The 12,283-nt window shown below is 44.0% G+C and overlaps 1 protein-coding gene across 3 annotated transcripts in view; it reads left to right on the top strand.

Annotated features, from left to right (window-relative positions):
- agap3 (ArfGAP with GTPase domain, ankyrin repeat and PH domain 3) overlaps window positions 1-12,283 on the top strand; it is a 190,325-nt gene that overhangs the window by 123,379 nt on the left and 54,663 nt on the right. For all 3 annotated transcript variants that reach the window (XM_066717538.1, XM_066717546.1, XM_066717531.1), the window contains exons 6-9: window positions 131-265; window positions 1,102-1,229; window positions 3,309-3,464; window positions 8,616-8,699. In XM_066717538.1, coding sequence (XP_066573635.1) covers window positions 131-265; window positions 1,102-1,229; window positions 3,309-3,464; window positions 8,616-8,699 — 503 coding nt within the window. The remainder of the gene's footprint in view (window positions 1-130; window positions 266-1,101; window positions 1,230-3,308; window positions 3,465-8,615; window positions 8,700-12,283) is intronic.

The raw sequence follows: 12,283 nt of genomic DNA, 5'->3' as shown, positions 1-12,283 counted from the left end.
ACAACATTAGCACTAACTGAGATCCTGAAAGCCCTGCACGTTCTCCTGCTCTCCTGAAATGTAAGACGAGGAACAATTTAGTTTAGATGCACCTGTGGTGACTGACTGCGTCTCTCCCTGTGTCACGCAGATGCGATCAGCGCCGCCAACCCCCGGGTCATCGATGACTCCCGCGCCCGCAAGCTGTCCAACGACCTGAAGCGCTGCACATATTACGAGACCTGCGCCACATACGGCCTCAACGTGGAGCGCGTCTTCCAGGATGGTGAGAGTTCGCCGCCAGCGCTCTGCCGTAGAGCATGTCAGTTGCCCGCTCCCCGGCGGCAGTGCCCTTGTTAAGCTAGTCGGTTCTCGCATCACCAGTATGGGCTTCATTTGGGTTTGATCTGATCTGTATCAAAGTTTGTAGCATCAAAGCAGGCCTCTCTGTTTCTGCCAATTTGGACATTTGCTCTCCTTTTGCTCGAGTGCGACACATGTAGCGGTAAGAGTAATATGTTCTCTTTGCCGTGCTTGTTTTAGCTCAAAGTACGACATCAAGCACCGCTGAGAAACTAATTATGATTGGTCGTTTAAGTAGTCCTGTGATGTGACCTGAATTCCACGCATGGCTGCCATAGGAAAACCCGACTCATTAGTGCAGTGTCTGCGCTGGATGTAAACCCAGGTTCTTTGAACTCTAATGAGGGCCCGGGCAACTTGCGCTCCGTCGTGCCTAATGAATGGGGATGCTTGTAGATCATTACTGGGGCCAGACGCATGCACCACATCGTGTGTGATGGATACAAGGGTTTCAGTTTCCCAACAGCCTCGATGGATTATGAATGTAAAGGCACGTTTTAAAGTCTCTGCTGGAGAGCATGCTTTGTGCCTCTTTGATAATCTCTGAGACATGTTCCTTTTCAAAAGGGATTAGAAAGATGCCTAATCTCGCTCCACGGTGTAGCTGTTACAAGCATGGTCTCCTATGAGAAGTTTGCATGATCAAAATGAGGCAAAAATAAAATGAACTGTGTGACCTATTAAAAAATGTACATAAGAGAGGCTAGTTGTGGATGGTGTATAAATCTTTTGCATGCGTGTGTTTTTCTCTTCCACCAGTTGCACAGAAGGTTGTAGCTTTGAGGAAAAAGCAGCAGCTCTCTATCGGTCCTTGCAAGTCACTGCCCAACTCTCCCAGCCACTCGTCCGTCCCCACAGCCTCCATCCCCTCCGTGCACATCAACCAGGTGAGGCTCAGCAGCGTGGCAGCCACAGACGCAGAGTCCAGAGGGGCCTTGCACTGTTACTGTTGTCGTTTTGCGAGAATCGCTAATGTCGCAGAACCTGCCGCTAAATCAATAATTCCTGAGGATAAGAGTGTTGTTTAGAGATCTGCAGTTCAGAACAGGACGAGGGAAAGTAAGTGTTGCGACATCTACTGCAAGACTGAGTCGGTGGTTACCGGTTTCAGGGTCTTATTCGTAAACTCCAGGTGAACACATCTCTATAAGGCTCCACCATGCTGATCTGAGATGCGCTCAGCCCTACTTGGTCCAGGAGGGCTCTCGGTCTGAAAACAGGCTCATAATGTTAAAAGACACCATTCCTGTCCTCCAGGGTTGTATGGATCTCATGTCTAAAGCGTCAGGTGTTTTGCCAGTAGTTTACTCTTGAGTCAGTACTGACAGGTTTAAATACCTGTGCCCGGCATCCCTGACATCCAGTCATGGGGTCCGCTTGGTCTGTAACAAGCCCAGGTGCAGAGATCGTTTAGGGTGGTGTCGGCCTAGTGAGAGACTCTGTTTTGGAGTCGTTTGCAAATGCTGAGAAGAGGTCAACTGTGTTTATAGATTTGCTTGAACAAATATTAAGGAACCCAAATATAAGAAGTGCCTAATCTAGATGTATAGAGCACTAAAAATATTTATTTATACTATTAGCCTCATTAACCCTCACAAAATTTATGCTGGATTACATTTGAAAAGCTGTATTTGAATGTGAGGCGTATATAGGTAAATTGCAAAAGTTGATGTTTACCAAACAGTCGACATCTGGAAGTACCAGCTGCTTAATTCAGCCCGCTGCTGTGGAAATTAGCCACAGCGTGGAAAAACAGTTTTGCCCGATCACCAGCTGACCGATGCCTATTTGGGCCGGGCTGCCGGCACTACGACGGGAACATCTGGAGTCCCACAGCAGCGTTCCTGTGGAGGCCGTCCGTTTCTCATCACTTAATTCCTGTGGACAGATAATTAATGTAATGTGGTCTTCACTCGCAGTTACGTGTAAGATAGGGCCATGTAGTCCTACTGATTAATCAATAAGACTGAAATGATTTGTGAACTAGACAAAGTGAGGCAAAAGCTCTGAGGTGTCAAAGTCCATGTTGTGTAATAAACAGCTGTTGCTCACGTCGTGTTGCTTGAATCCCACTGATACGATCTGCCCGTTTACGAAACGAATAATAAATAAGTACAAATGTATGTTAACAGAATGAAGTACGTTCTTGTGTAGGCATTGGTGACATAAAGTTTACAATGAGAGGAGGCCATTTGCCCCATCGTGCTCGTTTGGTGTCCATTAATAACTAAGTGATCCAAGGATCCTATCCAGTCTATTTTTAAATGTTCCCAAATTGTCTCTTCAGCCACATCGCTGGGGAGTTTGTTCAGATTGTGACGCCTGTCTGTGTGAGGAAGTGTCTCCTGTTTTCTGTCTTGAATGCCTTGAAGCCCAATTTCCATTTGTGTATCCGGGTCCCTGTAATGAGACTGCAGGACCTGCATTAGCAGCCATTATCTGTCCAAAAAGTGTCTGATTGCACCTCTTATCTGGCAACGAACGAACATCCCCTTCCTTACAGACTGAGTTTCTGTTGTTCTGAACCACAGTGTGCGGCCAAAACTAGGCACTGTGTGTGCCAATGTAAAGAATACAATTGTTTTTACTTAAACCAGAGAAATGCAGAATACAGTGCCAGTCGAACCTTGTCTTGGGCTGTGCCATTCCTGCAGGGTTTGTCTCCTTAAAAGACCACCTGAAAGAAAATGCTGTAAGTAATTAGCTGCAGCAATCAAGAGCTTGGATAGGAAGGAAACCAGACCACCACGAGTCCTCGGAGTTTGAAACTGTACTACAGTCTTAATACCAGCCACAGTGAATATCGCACCACCAGTACAGAATAACTTGACTTTAAATTACTTTTATCATAGATGAAATCGTAATAATGCCTTTTTTATTAATGTTGCTGTGCTGACCACTCTTCTCTTCCATTTTCTCTTCCCTTTTCTCTCTCTCTCTCTCTCTCCCCCCCCCCCCCCCCACAGGCGTCCAATGGCGGGGGTGCGTTCAGTGACTACTCCTCGTCCGTCCCCTCCACTCCCAGCATCAGCCAACGGGAGCTGCGGATCGAGACCATCGCCGCCTCCAACACACCCACCCCCATCCGCAAGCAGTCCAAGCGCCGCTCCAACATCTTCACAGTAAGTATGCGCCAGCTGATGCAGGGAAACCCGCACTCGCACTACTAGGCACGGCTGGGGGGGGCCGCCACGCTCGCCCCCAACCCCTCCAGTGCTCTCCGAAGAGCGAGAGAGAGAATGAGAGCTCGATTTAACCAAGCCCTTCAGCCCCGTCGTTTGAACCGTCCCTCGCCTTCACAGGAACCTCTCGACTCACTCCTGTGTGGGATTGAGGGCCTGGGTTCCTTTGAAACGTGTTGACGCTTCGTCCAGATCAAATGCAAACAAAAAGATCCCTTTCCTGCACAGTAGTGTCCGTGAAACGTCCCTTTCTTCCATCTTAGCTTGTATTAATGCTAGCAAGCGATGTGTCCATCTCCCATAAGCCCCGCCCCTCTATCCTACTACCCTTGCCCTCCCGGTTTGAGATCCTTACTTTGCCTCCCAGTGGCTCCCCGTTGGGGGAGCAGCCACCTCTGCCCACCCGCCCTTCCCTCTTGGCAGCGCTGACCCACAGAGCCAGCCGCAGCCGTTGCATGCGCCCCCTTTTTGCGGAGTAGTCGGCGGGGGTGGCAGAGAAGGATCTGTGTTAGCTCCCCTGTTTTTCCCTCCCCCTACTAGGTAGTGACTAACCCTGTCAACCAGAGAAACGAAACGCTGCTCCTGCGGGTGATGGAGATGCCGAAGCACGCCACGTTCCCCGTGTGGGTGCCGGACTGGCAGGGGGAGCAGGAGTTTCAGCTCATGACCTTCTGAGGAACCGCCGGCCGGCCGGGGCTCGTTTCACAGACACAAGCGCGGCGGTGGCGACCCCCTATCGGTGGCAAGCTTTCCTAGTCTTGAAGGAAACCCGTGTCGATGAAGTGAAATGAGACGTCTCGGGCCATAGCCTATTTGTTTATTTTTTTTGGTGTTCGCCCAGCACTCGCAGTAGGACTTTTCCTACTTTTTAACAGACTAAAACGTTATTTTTATTTTTATTTTTCTTTCCCCCAAATTAAATGCTTCCCATGTGGAACACAACGCAAGCAGCGATGAACATTTGTATTGATTTGAGCGGAGAGAACGAGCTCGAGAGACTGTGATACCCATTGCCCCGCCCCGCCCCTAAGCCGACGCCTTTTTTTCCTTCTTCCTCTCGATACGGTTTTGAAAAGTGACTTTTTTTCCCCCCTCAAGTTAGTTTTCTCATGTTGCTGTTCTATAATCACAGTTAATTTTTGTGATTTATTGTACTAAGGTGCTGTATTCCCTCTTCTTTTTTTTTTAAAGCTACATATCGGTCTCGGGGACATCTGAATTTGAGCTTTTCTCTGTTTATCGAGAGGGCTCCACTTCCAGTCTCTATTGCTGAATGTAACATGGCCAAGAATTGGCAGAAGGAAAATGCTTAGCACACAATACGCCCATTCGAATCTGCTGTCTTTGAAGGCATTGAAATCGATGTCAGTGTCGTATTAGTCTTCACCTTGAACCACTCCACGTGACTTGCATAGCCATGCTCAGCTAAGAAAACAGGAAAGGAATTTGAACTGTAACCAGCAAGCAAAGAGAGAGAGATTTAGTAGAAGTGAAAATATATAGCTTTCTGCTGTGAGGCATTTTGGCAAGAAATGTTTACAAAAGCACATTTCCTCGCCATAGAAATCAGTTTTGCGACGAACAATACATCTGAATGTATTTAGGAATGTATTTATTTTAGGAAAATAAATGCCAAATGTGTAAAATATCTACAATCAATTGTCTGTCAGTGGAATGCCTAGTCCATTAATTAGTTAATTGCGTATCTGGGATCGTCAGTGACTTCTCTCTGATGCGACACTGAAGAAACAGTGACTGCGAGGGCGTCTGCATGTCCCCTTACTTTATTTTTGCAATTCATACTTTGTAGTGGAAATCATTTAAATGGCATCCTGTAAGAGCACAAGCTTTCCTGTGACAAATGTGAGTTGCAAAATATTTTTCTGACACTTATTATAAGACATTATTTCTTAAAAGCCTAATCTCTAGTTTTAAAGTCTTCATTACCCTTAAAAAAGAAAATAATAAATATTAACAGACGATAATGGATGTAATTCATACAACAGTTTTAAGACGTTATTTTCCAAACCAACAACGCATTTTTTTTTTTTTTTTTTAAATAAAGTAGTTCTGTCCATCTCAAACTATCCTCCATCAGTTCGGCAGGCTCGGAGATGCAACTGAAACGTTGTGAATAGGGTTCGGCGTCACTTACGTTTACGCTTTCAATCTCCAATTCGTTCAATAATAATCAAAGTCAAAGTTCAAAGGAATTAATCTTGGGGAAACCAGGACTTTTACAATCTGCAGTTGAAACCAGTTACGGAAGAGAAGCTGGTATTCCGGAATGCCGGGTTTCCTGTTAGAAATCAAATGCTATCTCAGGAAGGGGGATGCTGCATTTTCAGGCATTTGTTCACCCTGTCTGCTTCACCATTACTCACCCACCATCAGCACCGTCTCCATGTCTGTGGGTGAGAGGCCGTAGTGAGTGAGAGAGAGAGAGAGAGAAAAGCAGCGTCACTAGGTGGCAGCAAAGTTACAGTTCCTGTCCTAGAGCTTCCGTTCTGTTCTTGTTTGTTTTTCCCACGATGTGAGTGGTGAGCTAATCTGAGAAGTAGTAGTCATTTAGTTAAACTAAAACAAAACTTTAAAGGCAGTTTTCAAGAGGCAGTACTTTATCTCTGGCTTCAGAGTGATATCTTCTCTACGTGTGAGAGCCGTGTATATAGCGACACAGACTGGGTCTGTGGCACTTTCTCCCCGAGCTTGTCCAGTTGCTTGTATGTGATCCGTGTCTTGGTGGCTTTTCTCTTCACCAAATCATCCGTCTCCAGCTCATGTGTGGTGACACCATATTTCCGTGTCTCTTGATGTATCCATCGTTGACCGATTTTTAGTTTTTATTATGATTTAGTTTTTCTTCCTACTGTCCACTGGAAAAGTAAAGTGATTGATTGGTTTAACTTGAAAAATCTTTTATTCTTTCAATATTTGCAGATTTGCGCTTCTGTTTCCAACCTTTCGTCAACAAAAAGGGCTTTCCAACTCCTTCCTAATTAGAAGAACGTGGTGGCGAAAAAAAATCTAATCCACCCCCCCTTCCCCCACAAAACCCTGCATCTCGCACCCCCCAAACGATGCTCCCATGTTGTCGTGGCTTGTCCCTGTGTGGGAGATTTAAACTCGGGAGGAGGGTGTGTCAGGGATTATAGCTTCAGCAGCGGCCCTGTGCGGTCAGGGGTAATGCACAGCATTGCTCTGTCCATTGCACACAGGCGAGTGAAGCAGAGAGAGAAAGCCACTATACGTTTGATAGGAAGTTGAGTAATTGGGGGATCAGCTGGTTCATGCACAAACCCTTAATTCCACACAGTGGGGACCATCCGACTGTAGGAGCTCGACATTGCTGCAATACCGGTCTCTTGTGCCCTCGTCTCACTTGTAAATGTCTCCCCGGACGTTTTCCACGCGTACAGGACTGCCATTCACATACATGACACTGCCTTTTGCCAAAAAGAGAAAAAAGACTTATGGACTAAAGTGACACTTAATTTACTTATTAACGATTATTTTATTTTATTTATTCATGTATTTATTTTCCTTTGGTTTATTCGATCCTTGTGTTTGAAGCACATATCTGAGTGGTTTGGTAAAGGGGAGTGCAGGATGTTGGTTTACTTGGTTTTTAGTATCCCCTAGGGATAGAAGTTATGAAGGCCTTCATAATCAATAAGTTATTCTTATGTGATAGGAAGTGTCTGTTATGGATTGCACTGAATTGTATGAATGTAGTTATTAATTTTATTTGTTAATTTATTGGTTTTATTTCAATTTTTTTTGGTATGAAGATAAACTGTTACAAAAGCACTTTTAACTGATTGCCAATTCATAGACTAATGTACATCTTGTATTGTATTTTATTTACTATGGTATTCTATAGAAAGATATATTATATACAGTATATATATATACATGACACAAAATTATATATATATATATATATATATATATATATATATATATATAAAAACGCCAATATTGTCCATTCTATTTTGTGAGGAACTGCAATGTTTGACTTGTTGAATATTTGGAAGTGACCCTGTGATTTTATTTGTATGGTGTCTGTATAAAAAAAAAAAAAAAAAAAAAAGACAAAAATAAAATAAAATGTTTAAAAATTATATACCAGAGTGAGTTTACTTGAACTTGTCTGGCCCTCCTTCATTGTGGTTGAGCTTCCCTGTCCGCTGTGTTCTGAATGAGTCCATGTCTGTCCTGTTCTGAGTGGCTGCGCTGGGCGCAGGGCCCCGCGTCTGGTTCCTCTTGTTTGGTTTTGTTTTTGCGTGCGAATTGTGCCGGCACAAAGTGGGTTTTGTTTTCTTTTCTTTCCATGTGTCAATAATGCAGTTGTGCTGTTTTGTTTCAGCCTAACTCTTGTAACACATGCCCCTCCAGGTGCCCAGAGCAGGGACAAGGCATCCCGGGGAGAGGAAGCCCGACGCGCCTGCAGTGTTGATTTACTTCTGTATGCTTTTGTGGAAGAGCGAATACTAAAATATATTATCTATTCATGCAAAGTGACCTGCTAATGATGCTCGATTTTTAATCATTTATTGATTTGTTTAACTGAGCTTTTCCTGTCCCAGTCGCGTGCAGGACTGTTCTCAGTGGAGGAGTCGTGGAATCGTCCCGGCATTTCGTGTCAGAAACGCTCTGATTTTCCATCTTCAATAACTTACTTTTTCCTTTGTTGATATGCCTTTTCTTCCCCACCTCCCTTGCACTATATAATGTATTGATTTTTCTGATGTGTGTGAAAGAATGAACACGTGGCAAAGTTCCTTTGCTGCTCTGGCATTGAGGCTCAGCACTGAGAGGTGTTTGTGTGGGTGACCCCCAGGGGTGCGTTCAGGCCTGGTACCGATCTGTGGGATGGTGTTGTCTTGTCCTCGATCTTGATATTGCACGTTGATGTATCGTTCTTGTTCGTTTGCTGTTCTGCTTGTGTTTTTTTTTTTTTTTTTTTTTTAAGCTTTTCTTTTATTTGCTGTGTCTTTATTTTAATATAAGTCTTCCCCCCCTCCCCCCGCCCTCCCCCTGCCCCGGTTCAGTCTGGTGACCAACTGAAACTGTCTCGTTTTCTTGCAGTCCCGGAAAGCCAGCGAGCAAGCGAAGAGCATCGACTGTAAAACAGACAACATAGGCAGCGGCAGAGCCATCCCCATCAAACAGGTCAGTGCCCCCCCGTGTCCGAGCCACCCCGAGCGATCGTGCTGTGATCACTGTAGTTGTTGGCCTGGACTGCAGAGTGAAGGCAGGCAGGAGGAGACGAGCGCCTGTCTCGGATACGCAAGTTACGCACGTGTTGGCGGTGAAAGTGTGAAGTATTCTCATATTTTACAAATTTCCCATAAGCACAGGCTGTTTTCCTCTCCTCACTAAATGCAGTGTGTTCGTTATCTTTTAGAAATTGTCCTGGGCTGCAATGCCTTTGTTCACCAGCAGGTGGTAACAGAGGACAAAATTCTTGTTTTGTTTTTAGTTTGTTGATTTGTTTATTATTGATTAAAAAAAAAAAAAATGGGGGTAAGTCTTAAATTGGTTCGTCTGCATAAAATATGCCATTACACCTTTTGAACGCAGTCTCATCTTAAAATGACTGTAAAAACTAATTGGCCTGTATATCCCATCAGGTACATGGTTTAGAAACTCTGAATGTATGCATTTAAAATTACAATTGTATATAATGTTATTCTCACCATCAAGTGACTTTAGTTGTTGTCAATTAGTTAATCACATCGTTATTGTTGTCTTTTATGCCTCATTCAAGTGTAATTTGGAGGTTTGACCACAAGATGGTGCTGTATGAAGGCTCTGGGTAAATTCTCCAGGTGTCGGGAAACTAAACAAAATTTAAGAAACGATACGAAGTCTGTCCAGTCCAGTGTGCTGATTTTATTATATATACATGTGTGTTTCTTTTGAAGTAGACGCCATTTATTTTTTGGTTTTGAATCTATTGGTTTTAATGACTTGTAATTTATAAACGAACATTTAACGGATGGTTTCTGAAAACCAAGATTGCAAGATGAGAATCTCGTTTTTGTGGCGTTCGTCCTGCGGCTTGTTCTGTAAACCAAGGTAATCTTCGATAAGAAATTGTTCAACATGAAAAATGAGTCAAAGGCAACCCTCACCGTAGACCCTTTTTCGATGGTTAAGAGTGAAGTAAAACTGGACTGATTTTGATCTAGTTGTCAATCAAAATTGTATTCACAGTGAATGTAAAATATATTCACAGGAGTTGTATTTATACACACTTTCTGGTGAACAAATGTCTGTATTGATATTTATTGAGTGATACAGGCTTATTCGGACATTCATTCCCAGAATTCCCTAGATCTGATCGTGTGACCAGTGTGGCCTTTGTAACAAAGAAACAAAGGGGAGATTGCTTGGCCTGATAGCTTTTGCCATTGTATGCCTCCAGTTATTTCAGGTCTTTAATGGTAATCTTGACCAGAGATAATTCAATAATTAAAGGCTGAGATGAATGGGGTGAAATGAAGTGGGAGAGAGAAGGTTGTCTGTCTTGCCCTGAACTGCCATCGTTTCGACAGGAATGAAGTGTGTATCTGTCAGCCTGTGAAAAGACTTTCAAATCCAGGTGCCATTACCCTTCAAAGCTGGGGTTCTTGTTGCAGTCTTCAAAGAGACCTACTGTATCTTCCTCATTCCTCCCCCACCTTTCTCTACCTCCTTGTCCTTCTGTCTTGTCACCTTCTTCTTGAGGTAGAATGTTTAAAATTCTTATGTCCACTTTATAGTTGAAAAGGGGAAAAATAAGATAATTAGGTGGAGAAAGGGCACTTTCACTTTTCTTAAATTTAGTTTTTCTGCTCGTGTACGAGTGGGGAGCATTTAACCAGTTAATGAAATGTGGAAGAGGACATTTAGCTGTTAAAGAGATGGTTACAAGATTGAGAGTAAACAAAACATAAACCTAAGCACATCCATGCATAGAGAAGTCACGAAAACCGTTTTAAAAAGTAGCATTTTACTTGGAAGGAGCTGTGGAATTAATTCGGCATTAAATGACTCCTTTAGGTAGACCGTAATGTTATTCGATGTGCTGTGGTAATTAAATCAGGGCTGGAGGTCCGCATGTGTCTGAGGGTCCGGCTAATCTCTACCCATGATGGAGAGCTTTTAAGTATTAATGCGTGACCTTTACTGTACCTTATTGTACTGCTCAGCCCAGTCAAGTGTAGTGTGATGGATGAGCCCAGTCCTTCCTCTAGGGACGTGGTTTTGCAGCCTCAATAATTAAAACACAAGTAGAACATACACTTCGCTGAAAAAGTGTCTTGGAGTTAAAAAATAAATAAATAAGGTTCCCCGATATACAGTTATTCGTTATTGTCGAAGTGTGTCGTGTGCATCAGCTGTAATTTCACGTGTGAAATACTATTCTTTTTAAAATAGACACCTAATCGCCATCAATCAGCAAGGAGGTGACCTGAGCTCCCAGTTTTTGGGGCACTCTCCAAAAAAAATCAGTTTCCTTAGAAGGCCTTTGCAGCATCGCGTGTCTTTGACTTTCTCCGCATAAAACATTCAGATTACTCTCTTGCTGTTTTGAACTCCTTGAAGCTTAAAAGGTCAGCGCCAGTGCAGCGCAGCCGCGTCGGTCAGCACTGTTCTCCAGTTAGTATGCGACGGCTCGGCTTAATCCAGCTGCGAGATTAAAAATGCAAAGCGGCCCAATGATCATCCTCACACCCAGAGTGGAAATTCGTCAATTAGTGGCCGTGTTTAAAACAACAACAACACCACCACAAAGGGTGGCGTGGAGGTCAGTCTCAGAACTGTTAAATATTTAAACCCGCTAAACACACTGAAGCTGCCCGTGGCTCCTAATTGAATTAGGGACTGTGGTTCAAAGGGGGCTCACCCTGGTATCATTTCGGCGGTCGGGGGGGGGGGGTGGAGTCAGAGTCCAGGCTAAGATAAGGACAGTTCAAATCCAATTAAGAAAGGGAAGGGGCGGGGGGGGTATTAAAGGCCTTGATTGCTCTGAACTGTCCCAGTCAAATGCACAAATCGCAGAGATCAAAGGGGCTGTGCGAGCATAATTACCCCCCATGAGGCGAATTACACACTCGCACCCCCCCAGCCCTCTTCCTTCTGTAAAAATGGTAAATAAGGAAAACAATACCTTTAGTTCTAAGGAGCAGTCAACACTAAGCTTTTGTTTTCCCCTACACACACTCCCTCCTTTCTTTCTTTCTTTTCTCTCTCCTCTGACGGCACAAAAGGTTGAACTATCATTCAGCGGCGTTGGCAGGAAGCAGGTTTTACACGGCCGCCTCAATGAGAGGGGAAGACGCTTCCCAGCCGGTAAAATATGATCCGTGTCTCGTAACCGAGCTGCCGGGAGAGGTGCTGATTTGTGGCCGGGGCTCTCGTGATCATTTGTTTTTTTTTTGCGCCATGCCTTGAAATGAGAAGCGGCATCTGTTTGTTTTCTGTGTGTGTGTGTGTGTGTGTGTGTGTGTGTGTGTGTGTGTGGAAACACCCAGATATCTATTCAACGAGTTGGTAATAATAATGATGATAATTAATAAAAAGTAAATACGATTCTGGCGTGTTCAAGATGTTTAGCTTCCAGGTATTATTATTATTATTATTATTATTTGTGTGGTGCTTGCCGTAGCCAGATGGGGTTATTAGAGCAGTGATGAATGGGGTTGACATTGTCATTGCTAACACAAATGCTTTTTACAGATCTATTTTTCCGTCAATATGAACATGAG

This window comes from Amia ocellicauda, chromosome 2 (genome assembly GCF_036373705.1).
Source record: "Amia ocellicauda isolate fAmiCal2 chromosome 2, fAmiCal2.hap1, whole genome shotgun sequence".
Lineage (NCBI taxonomy): Eukaryota > Metazoa > Chordata > Actinopteri > Amiiformes > Amiidae > Amia > Amia ocellicauda.
The sequence above is the reverse complement of the archived record's forward strand: the minus strand, read 5'-3'. Positions and strand labels throughout refer to the sequence as shown.